We start from the raw sequence: 18,643 nt of genomic DNA, 5'->3' as shown, positions 1-18,643 counted from the left end.
CAATCATCAGCAAACATCCTCAATTCTGGTCTTATGATGGAGGGAAGGTCATTGCTGAAGCAGCTGAAAATGGTTGGTCCTTGGACACTATCCTGAGGAATCCAGAAATCACAGCTACGTATGACTCCAGCAAGTGAAGAGTTTTCCCCAATTCCTATTGACCTCAGTTTTGCTAGAGCTCCTTGATGCCACACTCAGTTAAATGCTACCTTGATGTCAACGACAGTCACTCTCACCTCATCTCACCTCACCTCTTGAGTTCAGTTCTCTTGTGTATGTTGGAGCAAAGCTGTAATAATGTCAGGAGCTGAGTGTCCCTGGCTGAACCAAAACTGAGCACAGTGAACAGGTTTTGCTGAGTAAATGGCATTTGATAGCAATGTCAATGACCCCCTTCAATCATTTTTCTGATGACTGATTATAGACTGGTGAAGTTCATAACTGGTCGGTTTTGATTTGTTCTGTTTGTGTACAGGTCAGGGCCGGGATTCTCCAATAATGGGGCTATATCCCCATGCCCGCCAGAAAACGGGCACAAATCACTCCTGCTGCGCAGCTCCTGCTGCCGATACGGGGCCCTACACTTCCGGCTGCGGATCCACGCATGTGGTGGCTCCTGATTGTGTGCCTGGTCATCGTGGAGGTGCCCCCCAGAGTCTGAACCCCCCGCTCCCCCCCCCCCCCCCCACACCCCTCCCCCCCGCCAGGGTGGCTACTGCAGCCGCGACATCACGCTTCCGCCGGGTGGAACCATATGAGAACCACGCTGGCGGCAAGTCAGCCGGTGGACCGCGGAGAATTGCCGCGGGGGCCTCTTTCAACGGCCCCCGACCAGTGGCACATCGATCCCGTGCGTGCGGCTGGCGGAAATTCTCCAGTCACCGGAGAATCCCGCAAAGTCGTCATGGGTGCGACACCCTATTCTCCGCCCCCGCGCCATGTGCAATTGCAGTGCAGAGACTCAGAGAATCCTGGCCCATATCTGGGCTATTTTCCACATTGCTGGGTAGATCCCACTGTTGTAGCTTTACTGAAATAGCTTGGATGGGGATGCGGCTAGTTGTGGAGCAAAGTCTTCAGAACTATTGGCAGAATGTTGCCAGGACCCATAGCCTTTGCGATATCCAAGGCCTTAAGCCATTTTCTGATATCACATGAAATGAATCATCTGTGATGATGGGGACTTCAAGAGGAGGTGCAAATGGATCATCCATTCTGCACTTCTAGCAGAAGCTGGTTGCAAATGTATCAGCTTCATCATTGTACTGAGATGTTGACCTAAAAGTGAGCAACTGTCCCAATTTTGAGGGATGGTCCCTTACTTTGACTATTCCGCATACCTTAAAGGATGTGGAAATTGAAGGAAGGTTTTCCCTTTGGGCTCCTGCGTACTCCGACTTCACAGCAATTTCACACAAGGGGCATCCCTAACCCTGTCCTCAAATACCTAATTTCCACCCCCCACCCCCCACAGGCATTCCCCACCCGAGGACCCACAAAACCTACCTTGCCATCCGGTCCTAGGACTCAGGAGCCGACACGTTGAAGCACTTCCTCTTCAGTCCACTGCTGCTCCTGTCATTGCAGGGACCGATCAGATTGTCTGGCAGCTCTCTAAGGTGAGACTGCCTACTGAGTGAGGGATGCAAGTTCCGCCCGTAGCCAACTGACACTCATTTGCATGTGAAATGACTACAGAACAGTCAGAGTCGGTCGGGATGTGTCCCCTCCTGACTCTCCAAAATATTCCAGCCCTAATTATATTGTGGTCACTATTTTCCAATTTTCTACCTATTTCTCACTTTAATTAGAATCATCTCAACAGTGCAGAAGGAGACCTTTTGGCCATCGAGCCTGCACTGGCTCTCGGAAAGAGCACTCTAACTGGGCCAAAATCCCTGCCCGAGCCCGTAACCCAGTGCATTGATCTGGCCAATCCACCTAACCTGCACATCTTTGAACTGTGGGAGGAAACTGGGGCACCTGGAGGAAACCCACGCAGACACAGGTAGAACATGCAAACTCCACACAGGCAGTCACCCAAGGCTGGAATCGATCCCGGGTCCCTGGTGCTGTGAGGCAGCAGTGCTAACCACTGTGCCACTGTGCCGCTCTTAATTTCCCCATTTCATTTCCCAGAAATCAAGCAATGCTCCTTTCTCAGTACCTTTCACATCCTCAGACATCCCAGTCAATAAAGTATCTTTGAAGTATGGTCATTGTCAATATATAGACAAATGTGGTAAAGTAATATTCCACACACAGCAATGGAGCAAATGAGCAGCTAAGCTGCTTTAAATGTTTGGTTGAAGGATAAATGTTGATCAGGACAATAGGGATTGAATTCTTCATTGGTGGGGTCCTCCATTTCGCCGGCAGGGCACTCACGCTCGCGGATTTCCCAACAGTGCGGGGGTGCCCACAATGGGAAACCCCATTGGCCAGCTGCCGGGACGGAGAATCCTACTGCCAGCGGGGACGCGCTACACCAGAAAACAGGTGCAGCGGGAAGGAGAATCTCGCCTATGATGTCTTTGACCTGGGCCTTTTATATATAATCTGAACCAAGAGATTTGCATATGAAATAAAAGCCAACAAAAGCCACATATATATTTTATAATGAATTCCTTACTGTCTATTATTGTAGCAACCAGACGGGGGACGGTTTAGCTCAGTTGGCTATACAGCTGGCTCGTGATGCAGAGCAAAGCCAGCAGCGCGGGTTCATTTCCTGTGCTGGCTGAAGTTATTCATGAGGCCTGCCTTCTCAACCTTGCCCCTCGCTGAGGTGTGGTGATCCTCAGGTTAAATTACCACCAGTCAACTCCCTCCCTCAAAGGGGAAAGCAGTCTATGGTCATCTGGGTCTGTGGCGACTTTATCTTACCTTTTATACTGATGATATATTTAAAATTCTACAAACTTATATTTGCCTCTGTTTTCTGCAAAATTATGATTTTATTTATTTATTACATTTCAGTGGGTCCCAAATTTATTATGGATGGATCTATAAAAGGTTTTATGGTCATCAAAGAAGGAAATTCAATTCGAGTCCGCATGCCATTTGAAGTGAGGACCTCCATAAATTGGTTTATGCATTTCTGCATTTGAAATACAACAGAAGTTTAAATCTTGGGTTTTCTATGTACATTTTAGGCATCGCCTCCTCCTCAAGTGGTTTGGCTCAAAGATGGATTTCCGCTTTCAGAGCAAGCTATGGTAACCAGTACCAGCGATGACACTCAGCTTATTATTCCAGTTTCCCAGAGATCTGACTCTGGAATTTATTGTGTGACACTGAAGAATCTTTATGGGCAAGAATCATTTTGGTTTGAGATAAGAGTTACAGGTGATCTCAAATTTGCATATAAAAATTGGAAGAGCCTGCTTTTATATTTTAAAAACTTTGCACTTATAGGACATCTTTCACAATCTTGGGATGTTGCAAGGCAGCTCACAACTAATGAGCTTGTTTAGAATGTATTAATTGCTTGTCATCTGGGGAATTCTGACAGAATGTTAACCCACAGCATAGTCTCTAAAACCACAATGCAATCAGGCATTGTGGTGACTGAGTTGCCATCTTGTCCCATCCTCAGGGCTTCTCAAAGAACTTTACAGCAGGCAAACATGGCCACTACCGCTAATTTTACACAAAAGGTCTCGCATGCAACAATTGAACAAATGACCAGATAATCTATTTAAATCACATGGAGATCACATATTGCTTCTCTGATCGAAAATGATGGGATCTACCATGAATGTAGAACCTGTGGAACGTTTCAAGAAGGAAATAGTTTCCTGATTATAGACAGATTCTAATGATGTAGATTTGCTGCAAGGCAGGGAGATAATTTGCTACATTAAGTTAAAGTGCTTTCAAAATACCCAGTCGCCGAACATTGACAGAAAATTATTCCTACTCTTTTCCTAATATTCTTGACATATTTCTTTGTTTTCTTTCTTGAGATCATTTAATATAAAATTAGAATTAATCCTAAAGAGACTTATTGTGAAAACGAACAGAAAATGATGACATACATTATTAGAAAATGAACTTAATTGTGGTGCAGGTTTATACTAACATAGTGAGGAGATTTGGAGTCACACATAGGCCTAACCAGACCATGTAAGGATATCCATCCCTAAAGAACATTAGTGAACCAGATGTTTTTTGTTTTAACAACAATCATCAATGGTTTCATAGTCATTAGACTTTAAATTCCAGCTTTTCCATCAAATTCAAATGTCATCATCCACCGTGGTGGGATTTGAACCCAGGTCCCCACAGCATTACCCCGTGTTTCTGGATTACTAGTCCAGTGACAATACCACTTTATGTTTCAACTAAATGTGAATAACTTGTAGTTCATGTGGCAGAATGCTATTGGAGAGTAATTATCTTGAACATTCCAATTTTTATTTTGATTAAAAGTCTCTTTTTTAATGTAATTCTGGCATGTATTATTTTGCAGATGTTCCCAAACCACCAGGTCCAGTAACACTGGGTGAAAATGTCCCTTTCACAGTGACAGTTTCTTGGGAACCGTCCAAAGATGAACCTCTCGATGATCACGTGTGTTATGTTGTTATGAAAAGAGATTCGAGCAGACTGACCTGGCACACAGTGGGAGAAAACATTTATAACAACAAATTTACAGACATAAATATTGTTCCAGGACGTAACTACTATTTCAGGGTTCTGGCGAAAAATGATATGGGCTGCAGTGAATCTTCTGATACGCGAGAGCCATGGTGCATTTCAAAGCAAAGAGGTAAGCAATTGTTTTAAATGTCGCTAACTTCTCAAGGTCTGACTGTTTAAATAAATAATTGCAAATATAAAGAAGACAAGAACTAGTTATGAAATTATAATCGAGAGATCAATTCAATACAAATATGTAAGAAAGCATTGTCTAAATCTTTTGAAACTTACTCCATCGTTTACATTTTAATTTATATTTTAAAATTCAGGAGTTAACCATTCAGAACAAAGAACATAAGAACTAGGAGCAGGAGCAGGCAATTCAGCCCCTCCAGCCTGCTTCGCCATTCAATATGATCATGGCTGTTCTCCTCTCGCTGTCAACTCCACTTTCCTACCTGTTCCCCATAACTCTTCCACCTATTACTAATTAAAAATCTGTCTATCCTCTTAAGTTTACTCAATGTCCCGGCATCCACTGCACTCTAGTCGTGAATTCCAGATTTGCGCCTCTTTGAGAGAAGTAATTTTTCTCATCTCTGTTTTAAATCTGCTACCCCTTATCCTAAAACTATGACTTCTCGTCCTAGATTACCCCAAAAAAGGAGCAACCAATCTATGCCTACCTTGTCAATACTTTTTCGCATCTTATTTGCCTCAATTAGATTTCCTCTTATTCTTCTAAACTCAAAAGATTAAGGGCCTAAACTGCTCAATTTCTCTTTATAAAACTAACCTGTCATCTCTGGAATTAATCTAGTCAACCTCCTCTGAGCTGCCGCTAATGTAAGTACATACCTCCTCAAATAAGGGGACCAAAGCTATACAGAGTAGTCCAGGTGCAGTCTCACCAATGCCTTGCACAGTTGCAGCAACACTTCCCTAGTTTTATACTCTATTCCTTTAGCTATAAAGGCCAAAATTTAATTTGCCTTCCTTATTACCTGCTGTATCTGCATACTAGTTTTCTGTGATTGATGCACAAGGACACCCAGATTTTGAAGTTTCTCTCCATTTACAAATAAGTTACCTTTCCATTTTTCTGACCAAAATGGATAAGCGCACACTTATCCACGCTAAACACCAAATTTTGTCCCATTCACCTAATCAATATTTATCAATATCCTATCAACATTAACCAATCAATATACATTTGTGAATTTCTTATTTTCTCATTTCAACTTACTATCCCATCTATTTTATATAATCTGAAAATTTAGCTACAGTACCTTCTATCCCTACATCCAAGTCATTAATACATATTGTAAATAGTTGGGGCTCGAGGACCGAACCCTGTGGTACCTCACTAGTTACAACTTGTCAACCAGAAAAAGACACATTTATCTCAACTCTCTGCCTTCTGTTGGCTACCCAGCCTTCTATCCAAGCTAATAAATTAGCCATAAACCGATGTAACCTTATCTTGTGTATTAATTTTTTGTGCAGCTACTTATCAAATTCCTTCTCGGAAGTTCAGATATGCTACATCAACAGGATGTCCATTGTCCACTTGGCTTGTTACATCTTCAAAGAAGTCTGGAAAATTTGTCAAATACAGTTTGTCCTTCATAAGACCATGCTGACTCTGATAGATTGTGTTTTGACTTTCTAAATGTCCTTTATTACTTCCTTAATAATGGATTCTAACAGTTTCCCAACAACAATTGTTAAAATAACTGGTCTATTGTTTCCTACTTTCTGCCTCCCTCCCTCTTTGACTAAGGGCGCTACATTACCATTTTTCCAATCCACTGGAACCTTTCCTGCATCCAAGTATTTTGGAATATTATAACTACTGGATCCACTATTTTTGCTCCCACTTCCTTTATGACCCTCGGGTGTAGGCCATCAGGCCTTGTCTGCCTTGAATCCCAATAGTTTGTTTTGCACTTTTTCATAATTGACGATGATTGTTCTAAAAGCCTCCCTTCCCATTACCTCTGCATTACCTGTTACCATTGGGTTGGTACTTGTGTCCTCCACATTGAAAACTGAGGCAAATTATCAATTTAGCATCTCCATCATTTCTGTGTTCCCCATTATTAACTCCCTGGTCCAAGGGACCAACATTTACTTTAGCTAATTTCTGCCCTTTTATATACGTACAGAAGCTTTTGCTATCCTTTCTTATATTTTGCACTAATTTTCTTTCATAATTTATCTTTGCTCTTTCTATTACTTATTCAGTAACCCTGTGTTGATCTTTAAAAGTTTCCCAATCTTCTAACCTGCCACTGATCTTTGCAATATGGTATGCCTTAGTTTTATGCTATTTTTAATTTCCTTGCATAGCCATGAATGTTTTTTTCCCCTCTTACAGGCTTTCTTCCTGTCTGGAATATATTTTAGTTGGGGGGCATTGAATATGTCCTTACAAACTGCCACTGCTCATCAACTGTCCTACCTTTTAGTCTTTCTGCCCAGTCTACTAGGGCCAAATCTGCCCTCATGCTGACATAATGACTTTTGTTTAACTCCGGAACACCAGTGTGGACTCCAGTTTTGTGCCCTCAACCTGAATTTGAAATTCTATTATGCTATGATCACTCTTCCCTAGAGGATCCTGAACTATGAGTTCATTAATTAATCCCTCCTCAGTGCACAATACCCTTCTCCCTGGTTGGTTCCACAACATATCGCTCCAAGAAACAATCTCTAATACATTCAATGAACTCTCCCTCAAGTTTCATTTGACAATTGGTGATAACTGGTGAGATCAACTAACAGAGTGGTCCAAACTGGTATTGAAAAGTGTCAGGTAACATGCAATTTGGTCCGTCTTACATATAAACAGTGTCTTCTGCTGAAATATATCCTCTACCTGTTTCAATGAACTGAATTTTCTCTCGGTGCGATTCAGCGACCCTGTTGCGCCCAGCACAGAGCCGAACGCAATTGATGAATTGGGTGAGAGCCCCAGATTTCGCTGAACGCCGGGTGCCAAGCCAATCGCGAGTCACTCGACTCACTCCCCTGGTGCAATCTGGATCTTTCCCTTGCTGGGTGAGATCCAGATGTGAATGTTTAAAAGAGTCTATTGGCTCATTGAAATACCCAGATTTACCCGGTGCCTGGTACTCAATGGCCGCGACAGTGAGACCTCACCAGGACACTATATAAATGTGGTCCAGGTGTAACAGCACCTGTGGGGGGGAGGGGTTCTCCCATGCTATTGGAGACCCATAGGGTGTCACTCTGTCACTCCATTGGCACATTGGCACTGATAGGGTGTCAGGATGGCAGTGCTAGTGTGCAGGGCGCCAGGCTGGTAGTGCTAGAGGTTGGGCCGGGGGTGAGGGCTTGCCAATTAGAGGGGGGCAAGAGGGGGTTAAGACCATAAGACACAGGAGCAGAATTAGGCCACTTGGCTCATCGAGTCTGCTCTGCCATTCAATCATGGCTGATATTTTCTCATCCCCATTCTCCTGCCTTCTCCCCATAACCCCTGATTCCCTTATTAATCAAGAACCTATCTATCTCTATCTTAAAGACACTCCATAAATTGGCCACCACAGCCTTCTGCGGCAAAGAGTTCCACAGATTCACCACCCTCTGGCTGAAGAAATTCCTCCTCATCTCTGTTTTAAAGAATCGTCGCTTTAGTCTGAGATGGTGTCCTCTGGTTCTAGTTTTTCCTGCAAGTGGAAACATTCTCTCCACGTCCACTCGATCCAGGCCTCGCAGTATCTTGTAAGTTTCAATAAGATCCCCTCTCATCCTTCTAAACTCCAACGAGTACACACCCAGAGTCCTCAACCGTTCCTCATACGACAAGTTCTTCATTCCAGGGATCATTCTTGTGAACCTCATCTGGACCCTTTCCAAGGCCAGCACATCCTTACTTAGATACAGGGCCCAAAACTGCTCACAATATTCCACATAATGGGTTCCCACAGGCCTAAGCTTGTGGGGTGAAGGGAGTCAATAAAGTGTCGGGGGAATGGGAACCAGCCAGAAATTATTCTAAGTGCGGTCTCGGCAGAGAGAAACTCCCCGGGGTCAAAACAAATGGTAAAGTGCGTTTGAATGGCGGGTGTTTCTTGGTGCTGCAGCCCGGATGAGAAACACTCTGCTAAACGCACCTGACAATGGATTTAGTTTGAAGTCCATTGAATCGTGCCAGAGCTAGGATGGAATGGTGGATGCAGAAAGAGGAGGATGCAGAGATGCTTCAGTGGGATTTGGATAGGCTGAGTGAGTGGATATATGCATGGTGGGTGCAGTATAATGTGGATAAATGTGAGGTTATCCGCTTCGGCAGCAAAAACTGGGAAATAGGTTATTATTTGAATGGGTGCAAATTACAAGAAGTGGATACTCAGTGAGACCTTTGTGTCCTTGTGCATCAGTCACTGAAAGAAATCATGCAGGTACAGCAGTCAGTAAAGAATGAAACTGGTATGTTGGCCTTCATAGCGAGAGGATTTGAGTACAGGAATAGGGATGTTTTACTGCAATTGTATAGGGTATTGGTGAGGCTACACCTGGAGTATTGTGTGAAATTTTAGGATCCTTATTTGAGGAAGGATGTTCTTGTTATGGAGGGAGCAAAGATTTATCAAGCTGATTCCTGGGATGGCGGGACTGTCATATGAGGAGAGACTAAATTGGAAGGATTATATTCCATTGGAGTTGAGAAGAGCAAGAGGGAATCTCATAGACATTGTAAAGATTAGATGGGGTAGATCAAGAAAGAATGTTTCCAATGGTGAGGGAGTACAGAATTAGCGGTCATTGTTTGAGGATAAGGGGTAAACCTTTGAGGACTGAGGTGAGGAGAAATTTCTTCACCCAAAGATTGTGAATTTGTGGAATTAATTGCCACAGTAGTAGTTGAGGCCAAAATGTTTCGTAATTTCAAGAAGGAGTTACATATAGAACTTGGGACTAAAGGGATCAAGGGATATGGGAGAAGGCAGTCTATGTTCATAGATCTTTGAAAGTTGCCACTCAAGTGGATAGAGCTGTGAAGAAGGCCTATGGTGTGCTAGCGTTCATTAGCAGAGGGATTGAATTTCAGAGCCGTGAGGTGATGATGCAGCTGTACAAAACCTTGGTATGCCACATTTGGAGTACTGTGTGCAGTTCTGGACGCCTCATTTTAGGAAGGATGTGGAAGCTTTGGAAAAGGTGCAAAGGAGATTTACCAGGATTTTGCCTGCAATGGAGAGTAGGTCTTACGAGAAAAGATTGAGCGTGCTAAGCCTTTTCTCATTAGAACGGAGAAGGATGAGGGGCGACTTGATAGAGGTTTATAAGATGATCTAATAGATAGAGTAGACAGTCAGAGACTTTTTCCCGGGTGGAACAAACCAGTACAAGGGGACATAAATTTAAGGTGAACGGTGAAAGATATAGGGGGAAAGTCAGAGGAAGGTTCTTTACCCAGAGAATAGTGGGGGCATGGAATGCATTGCCTGTGGAAGTAGTTGAGTCGGAAACATTTGCGACCTTCAAGCGGCTATTGGATAGGTACATGGAGTACGATAGAATGATGGGGTATAGATTAATTTGTTCTTAATCTGGGACAAAAGTTCGGCACAACATCGTGGGCCGAAGGGCCTGTTCTGTGCTGTATTTTTCTAAGTTCTATGTTACAGTGGTGAACACCACGAGTGATATATTGTATGTATTACGACACTGCCCGTATATTACAGGTACTACAGTAAATCCCTGCCTGCTGGCTCCTCCCAGCAGGTGGCATATAAAAGTGTGTGCTCTCCCACGCTGCTTCCATTCTGGTTCAGTTGCAGGAGGCACATCTTGTGCAATAAAGCCTCGATTGTTTCACCATTCTCGTCTCGTGGTAATTGACTGTACATCAGTAACCCTTCCCAATCCGATTTATCCAGTCTATATGTGTATTATTCATGACTATAGCGCTGATCCCTTCCTTTACCAGCAAAGCTAGGGAGGCAGTGGCATAGTGGTATTGTCACTGGGCGAGTAAACCAGAAACCCAGGGTAATGCTCTGGGGACCTGGGTTCAAATCCTGCCAGGGCAGATGGTGGAATTTGAATTCAATAAAAATCTGGAATTAAAAGTCTCCTGATGACCATTAGACCAATGCCAATTGTCATAAAAATCCATCTGCTTCACTAATGCCCTTTAGGGAAGGAAATCTGCCGTCCTTAACTGGTCTGGCCTAAATGTGACTCCAGACCCGCAGCAATGTGGTTGACTCTTAATTGCCATCCTTCGTTTTCCTTTCTGTCCATCCTTCGAAAATATTGAGTACCCTTGGATATTCAATACCCAGACCTCGTCTCCTTGTAACCATGGGCACAAATCTCCTGCCTCGCTGGGCTCTCGCATGACGTGGTGCATGCCGGCAAGGCCTCCAGCAAGCCTCCCGACAGGCTCCACGCATTGCGAGATTCTCCGGAGTCCCGCAAGATGTTGGATTCAGAACCCCGCCCCAAACCTACTTACGACCTTATGCGACCATCAATTCACACGAGACGATGAGTAGAAGTGAACAGTGGTTTTAATCAGCTAGATCTGTGCCTGCCTGCGACTGCTCTGTACTGAGAGCTGCTTACAGGCTGCAGATCTATACACCTCCCCCGAGGGGGCGGAGCCATAGGCAGAGCCCACAAGGACATCAACATAATACAAAACAGTGTAATGCAATACAATGGTGAATAGTAGCAGTAATACATTCACCACATGACCTACCTGCGCGGGATCCAGCGACCACCTTGATTCTTCGGTCTCCCCAGGGAGGATGCAGCTGGTTGCTGATCAGTGCTAGTCCACACAAACGTGGTCAAGATAAGCGCAGAGAGGCTCCCTGCCCCTCCCCCTGGAATGTGGGCACCTTGCTACTGCCCAGCTAGCACCTTGGCACTGCCACCCTGGCACTGCCAAGGTGCACAGATGACACTGCCAAGCGAGGAGGAGGACTGTCTGGGTGCCAGGCTGGCAGTGCCAAGGGTCAGTGGACAAGGGGGGCTATGACCATGAAATGAGGGTGACAGGGGGTTTGAAAGGTGGGGCAGGCAAGGAGGGGCCTCTGGGAGTTTGGGTGGGTGATGGGTAGGAGTCCTAGAAGGAAGGGGGTGGCATGAAGAGGGTGGATCTCCAGGAACCCCATAGTGGGGTGTCCTCACTTGGGAGGTGCGGGGTAGTGTCCATGTGAGTGGGGTGACAGTGCCCATAGATGGGGGCTGTGAGAGACCCACAAGCTCACAGGGCACCGGACCTCGGGGTTCAGCTCCCCGGAACTAAAAAGAAATTTGAAGTGTGAGCTCAACCAGAGAAACTCCCCAGGGCCCAAAAAAGTGACTCGGTGTCATTGAATAGCGGTGGGGAACTCGCCGGTAGAGTCAGTGGGAAATTCCCTGAAAAACCGCCACAAATTAACTTAGAAATTTTTGGTGAGAATCTGGCTCCAGGTCTCAGTAATTGCAACCAAACCATATGTCTTTATCTCTATTTGTATTGTTAACTCATTTGTCACGAACCTCCGGACTCGTCGCAACCGACTCAGGACATGAGCGGCCTCTCGTAGTATTTTCCGGCCTCATTTACCTCGCAAGGGTAGAGATCGCAATGATATCTCATGAGGCGTCACGATCTGGATCCCACCTATAATGGGCAAGTGTGCAGTCAGGCACACTTCAATATGCTCTCCCCAAGGTGCAGGATGTAACCCCCATGGCTCGGAGACCCAGAACAAGCACCATTTAGCACTCGTCTCCACCAACGTGGATCAGATGTGTGGCGGCGGGGGGGGTCTACCAGATGTTCGGGGGCCCCTCCATGGAGTCTGGGTAGGGTGGTACCTTGGCACCTGCAATGCCACCCAGGGAACTGTGTCGCTGCCAGCCTGGCACCCTGGCATGTCACGTAAGCACCCTGTCAGTGACAAGGTGCCAGGAAGGCATTTTGCCCACTCTGGGGATCGGGCCTGGGGGTGCCCTGTCCTTATGAGGTGGGATACGAGGAGGCTTGATGACCCCTTTACAGATAAGTTGGGGTACTGGGTAGGTCCGGAGGCCGAGGGGGAAGGTGTAGACATCGGGGTTCCATTTTTAAAACGGTGCCTCAGTCTTTTCCTGTACTGGTGAGTGGAGCTCATCAGTGCAGGAAATGAGATTAAGTGCGACTATGGGACTAAATGCAGGAAATGGGACTAAGGAGCGTTCTTCGCAGAGACCCCGAAATGAAGGCGAGTCCCATTTAATAGCGGGGTCATTTTCAGCACTGCCAGTGCCGGGGAACATCCGGCACGGAACTCTGTTTCATTTCTGCTAAATCGCGCCCATTAATTTTGTACCGAATGCTTCATGCATCACATACAAACCTTTAAGTTACTTCTATTACCAAATTACCCTACTCTTGTTGATTCCTTGGTGCAATATGACGTTCACGCGTGCTGTCCCTTCATTGTATTTTCTGGTAACAATCCACCCCATCATTAACCTGCACCCCTACTTTCTCCATTAAATTAAATTTTCTAATGACACCATACAACTGAACCCTCCTCCCCATTATTTCATTTAAAGCCCTATTTATAGTCCTAGTTTTGCAATTTGCCAGCACTCTGGTCCCAGCATGATTCAGGTGAATCATGAATCATGATTCGGAACAACTCCCTTCTTCCCCAGTGCTGGTGCCAATGCCCCATGAATTTGAACCCATTTCTCCTACACCAAACTTTGAGCCACCCATTTACCTTGTTAATCTTATTCACCTTGTTAATCTTATGGAATCATGCCATATTTATCCTCTGCCCAAGTAGAGGTATCCCCCATAGGTCCGCTGCCGCTGCTCCCAGAAGATAAGCCAAAGCAAAATGTTTTGGTCCTAGCACCATGGATCTGTAAATAATATACAGCTTTCTGAAAATTGACTGACACATTTTGCCTTTCCTTGGCTAATTCAAGTCACAAAATAAGCATTATTTCAAGAAAATCCTTGATTCTTTAAATTCTTTCGCGGGATGTGGGCATTGCTAGCTCAGTCAGCATTTATTGTCCGTCCCTAATTGTGCTTGAACTGCCTTCTCGAACCCCTGCAATCCGTGCGGTGTCGGTACACAGTGCTGTTAGGAAGAGAGTTCCAGGATTTTGACCCAGTAACTGTGAAGTGCCTTGTTGCCTGCAGGTTTCTGTTAGTCAGGCTCCTTTTGAGAAAACTCAACTAGTAAAAAATTGAAGAATTTCGTACTTCAAACATGACAGTTAGAATAGGGAAAACCGTGGCCTGTATCAGGACCAGGTTCCTCAAATCAAAAAACATCTCATTGTCATCCTCCAAACCTGTGTAGACATGTAGCATGTACATTATTCTGTGCAAAGGTATTACAATTTATCAATAATATTCATGCATTTTGTCCCCACAAATGGTTTCCAGCCACGATGCTTTGCTTGCAGGATGGCAATCTCCAATCTTTGCATTCTCTAGGCACATTATTATGACTGTCTGATCTGAAATATCATTTTGTAGCACACCATTTTGTGTCTGACATAGGAGGTACTTTGTGCTGTTGCATGAGAACTGGCAACATTTAGCCTATAAAAACAGCATAATTTGGAGAAAGAAAAGTGTTTCAATGTTAATATTGTTCAAAAAAGTTAATGTCACTGATTTAGGCTGCATTTGTTGACACCAAAAGCACAGAGGGTGCACTTCCTGCGCATGTACACATCCAGTGTCAGTGCCTATGATTCCACTGCCTGTGATGTCCCAGACAGCTGCCTACATTGGTTGTTTAGCTCAGTGGGCTAGACAGCTGGTTTGTGATGCAGAACAAGGCCAGCAGCGCGGTTCAATTCCTGTACCAGCTGAGAATTCTGAATTCTCCCTCTGTACCCGAACATCTGCCGGAATGTGGCGACTAGGGGCTTTTCACAGTAACTTGCTTGCATTGTTAATGTGAGCATATTTGTAACAATAAAGATTATTATTATTACATTGTCTGAAGTACAGTGGAAAAACACAACACCCCCCTCGTTTTGCCACTTCCCCTCCCAATCTCTTTGCTACTTTCCCTGCTTTTCCTCACTTCCTTCATTGCCTCGCCTACTCCCTTTGCTTCTTCTTCCTTCTCTACCCCTCCCCCCCACCGCCCCTGCTCACTCACTTACCCTTCATTCACCACAGGAGGGAAAGCAGCAAAGGGATCGGAAGGAAGCAGCAAGGCGAATGGAGAGAAGCAGCAAAGGGTGCCATGGGGAGCAAAGAAGGGAGCTGGAGGGGAAGCAGTGTAGAGAGCAGCAGGGGGATGTAGCGAAAGGAGAGCGGAGAAGCGATTAAACACTGGCGCAATTAGTGGGAAGCAGAAGTTTTCAACGATGCCGCATTATGGTCGGTGATGACGTTTGGCATCTGCGGAATGGGTACTTGCAAATAAGGGTGCAAGCCTGATGATGTCAATGTTTTTTTATGCATATGTGCGAACTTCGCCTGTGCACAGACCATACCATGCAATGTAGGTAGAACGTACAATTTTTGAAATAATTCAAGGAATTACCATTTAACAGTTACTAATCTATTGTTCTGTTTCTTTTTACAGAACCATTTACTTTAAAATTGCCAAACTACAAGGCTCAGAATAATATGAGTGCCCCTGAATTCATTGCAAAGTTAAAGACTCACTTTACACCCAGTGGATGTGACATTAACATGACCTGTGCCGTCAAAGGATGTCCTCGACCTGAAGTGACTTGGCTCAAAGATAATATAGCTATCACGGATACTGCAAACTTCTGGTCAACAAACGTCTATGGAGTTTGTTCCCTTTACATTTTTGGAGCAAGCTCAAAGGAAAATGGAGAATATACAGCCATTGCAGAGAATTCAGTTGGAAGAGCTATGACCTCAACCAGATTAGTGGTTAGAGGTAATTAGAGGCGTTTCAGAATTCTTAATCTCTGTTTAAGAACTGACTTGGGAATGTGGAAGAGAAGATGTTTGTCTCATTGTCTCACTGGATTCAAATGCTGATTTTTGGCTGATGATGGAACCCTGAGATGATAGCTAAATTCATTCAGTTGGGGGAATTCTATGGCGGCGTGGGGGCATGGGGATGGAGGTTTATTGCATTAAGAGAACTCTGATGGATCAACTCATTTCGCTTTAAGTATGGAAGAAACCCCACTGCTTATTTGCAACTTCATTCCAATCGATAGAGGTTCTGTAGAAATATTTTGGAATGAATTGAAATCTTCAAAATTATTGATAAATCTCTGTCGAGTACTCGGATAACTAAAGTACGTTTTTTCATGCCTGCTGAGTTGTCTCTCAATTAATCTACTCACAAACTCAGTTCACTCTGCACTGGAGTAGAGTAATGTATTTGTAATGCAATGATTGATTTGAAACAATAATACTGCTCGCTGATACTGAAAGACACTGGCCTTGCAGATATGTTTGTACTATTATTTACCTGCCACTTCGCAAATTAGTTTGAGGTGCAAATAACTTTGTATACTCTATTCTCCCGAAAACCTCGAAGTTCCTGCCACTTTTGTTCAATCAATCCTAGATTTTTCTGAGATTATATGACAAGAGAATATATATTTTCTCCTTCACTCTTTCATGGTGGATTTGTGTATCTTAAAGAAAAATGATTGATGTAGCATTGCTGGGTTTTTTCCCATTGTTAACTCATGGTTTTAATAGTTGGGGGCGGGTGGTGCTCAGTTGTATGGAAAATTAGAAAATCAAAGTTAAATGAGAAGATAGGAGTGTGGGTTAATGATGAGGACTTTAAACTGGTTAAAGGTCAGGGGGAAGGGCTCAGGAGAAGTTAGTAACATTTCCAGAATAAGTTAAGAACAGAGGGCATGGAAAACGGTAGGAATCTAACTTCAAGCCCAGCAGATATGGGGACAACGATGAGAAGACGGGGACTGAGGACTGAGGGTGTTGTACCTAGATGCACGCAGTATATGAAACACGGTAAATGAGCTTTCAGCTCACATTGAAATTGGCGGGTATGATATTGTGGGCATCACAGAGATGTGATTGCAAGGGAATCAAGGCTGGGATCTAAACTTTTAAGGATATGTGTCCTATCAAAAGGACAGGCAGATGGGTAGAGGGGACAGGGTTGCCTTGTTGGTATGAAATTAAATTAAATCGACAGCAAGAAGCGATATAGGGTCGGAAGGTATAGAATCTGTGTGGGTAGAATTGAGGAATCGCAAAGGAAAAATGTACTCTGATGGGAGTCATGTACAGGCCGCCTAGCAGTAGTCAGGATGTGGGGCAGAAAATAAATCAGGGGATGGAAAAGGCATATAAGATAGGCACTATTACAATAATCTATTACAATTTAAATATGCAGGTGGACTGCACGGTAGCACAGTTGCTAGCACAGTTGCTTCACAGCTCCAGAGTCCCAGGTTCGATTCCCAGCTTGGGTCACTGTCTGTGCAGAGTCTGCACGTTTTCTCCATGTCTGCGTGGGTTTCCTCCGGGTGCTCAGGTTTCCTCCCACAGTCCAAAGATGTGCAGATTAGGTGGGTTGACTAGGCTAAATTGCCCCCAGTGTCCAAACAAAAAAGGTTAGGTGGGGAAGTGGGAATCGAGTGGAGGTGTGGGCTTGGGTAGGGTGCTCTTTCAAAGGGCCAGTGCAGACTCAATGGGCCAAATGGCCTCCTTCTGCACTGTAAATTCTATGACATTTTTTGACTGGAAAAAACAGGTTGGCAGTGTATCCCAAGAAAAGGAATTTGTGGAATGTCTACAAGATGTTTTTTTTTTTAGCAGCTTTTGATAGAGCCCACAAGGGAACAGACAATTATGGATTTGGTGATGCGTAATGAGGCAGACTTGATTAAGGTGAAGGAACCTTGAGGGGGCAGTGACCACAATATGATAGAATTTGCCTGTAGTTTGATAGTTTGAGAGAGAGGAGTTGGAATCAGGTGCAATGGTTTTGCAATTGAGTAAATGTAACTGCAAAGACATGAGGGAGGAGCTGGCCAGAGTGGATTGGAAGGGGAGCCTAGCAGGGAAGATGGTGGAACAGCATGGCAGGCGTTTTTAATAATACATAGAACATAGAACATAGAACAGTACAGCACAGAACAGGCCCTTCGGCCCTCGATGTTGTGCCGAGCAATGATCACCCTACTTAAACCCACGTAACCCGTATACCCGTAACCCAACAATCCCCCCATTAACCTTACACTACGGGCAATTTAGCATGGCCAATCCACCTAACCCGCACATCTTTAGACTGTGGGAGGAAACCGGAGCACCCTGAGGAAACCCACGCACACACGGGGAGGACGTGCAGACTCCACACAGACAGTGACCCAGCAGGGAATCGAACCTGGGACCCTGGAGCTGTGAAGCATTGATGCTAACCACCATGCTACCGTGAGGCCCCTTGCTACCGTGAGGCCCGCCTCACGAAGTTACTGCGAAAAACCCTAGTCGCCACATTCCGGTGCCTGTTCGGATATACAGAGGGAGAATTCAGAATGTCAGGGCTTGTGGGAGGAAACCGGAGCACCCGAAGGAAACCCACACAGACACGTGGAGAACATGCAGACACCACACAGACAGTGACCCAAGCCGGGAATCGAACCTGGGACGCTGGAGCTGTGAAGCAACAGTGCTACCCACTGTGCTACCGTGCTGCCCAGTGGGGTTATTCAGGAAGCACTTCAGAAAATCATCTGAGTTTGTGTAGGGGGTCGGGATTAAAGGCACTAGCGACATTGCAGCTACAGACGGCCCGGGGAGTCCGGTAGTAATAGCTTCATTGAGAATTTGGAGGCAGTTTCGACAGCACTTCGGGTTGGGGGCAAGGTCAAGGGAAATGCCGATTCGGGGAACCATAGATTTGAGCCAGAGAAGTGCGATGGAAATTTTCGAAGATGGGAGGAGGAAGGATTTAGAACACTAAAAGATTTATTTCTTGGCGATCGTTTTGCGGGATTGAAGGAGCTGGGAGCGAGCTATGGGCTGGAGCAG

At 44.9% G+C, this 18,643-nt stretch overlaps 1 protein-coding gene across 1 annotated transcript in view; it reads left to right on the top strand.

Annotated features, from left to right (window-relative positions):
• LOC119979109 (immunoglobulin-like and fibronectin type III domain-containing protein 1) overlaps positions 1-16,171 on the top strand; it is a 76,368-nt gene extending 60,197 nt beyond the window's left edge. The window contains exons 19-22 of the mRNA XM_038821107.1: positions 2,980-3,068; positions 3,156-3,348; positions 4,475-4,774; positions 15,228-16,171. Coding sequence (XP_038677035.1) covers positions 2,980-3,068; positions 3,156-3,348; positions 4,475-4,774; positions 15,228-15,562 — 917 coding nt within the window. The 3' untranslated portion in view covers positions 15,563-16,171. The remainder of the gene's footprint in view (positions 1-2,979; positions 3,069-3,155; positions 3,349-4,474; positions 4,775-15,227) is intronic.
• The last annotated feature ends 2,472 nt before the right edge of the window (positions 16,172-18,643 follow it).

The sequence above is a fragment of the Scyliorhinus canicula genome, chromosome 15 (genome assembly GCF_902713615.1).
Source record: "Scyliorhinus canicula chromosome 15, sScyCan1.1, whole genome shotgun sequence".
Lineage (NCBI taxonomy): Eukaryota > Metazoa > Chordata > Chondrichthyes > Carcharhiniformes > Scyliorhinidae > Scyliorhinus > Scyliorhinus canicula.
Note: the sequence above shows the minus strand (reverse complement) of the source record. Positions and strands in the feature narration are given on the sequence as shown.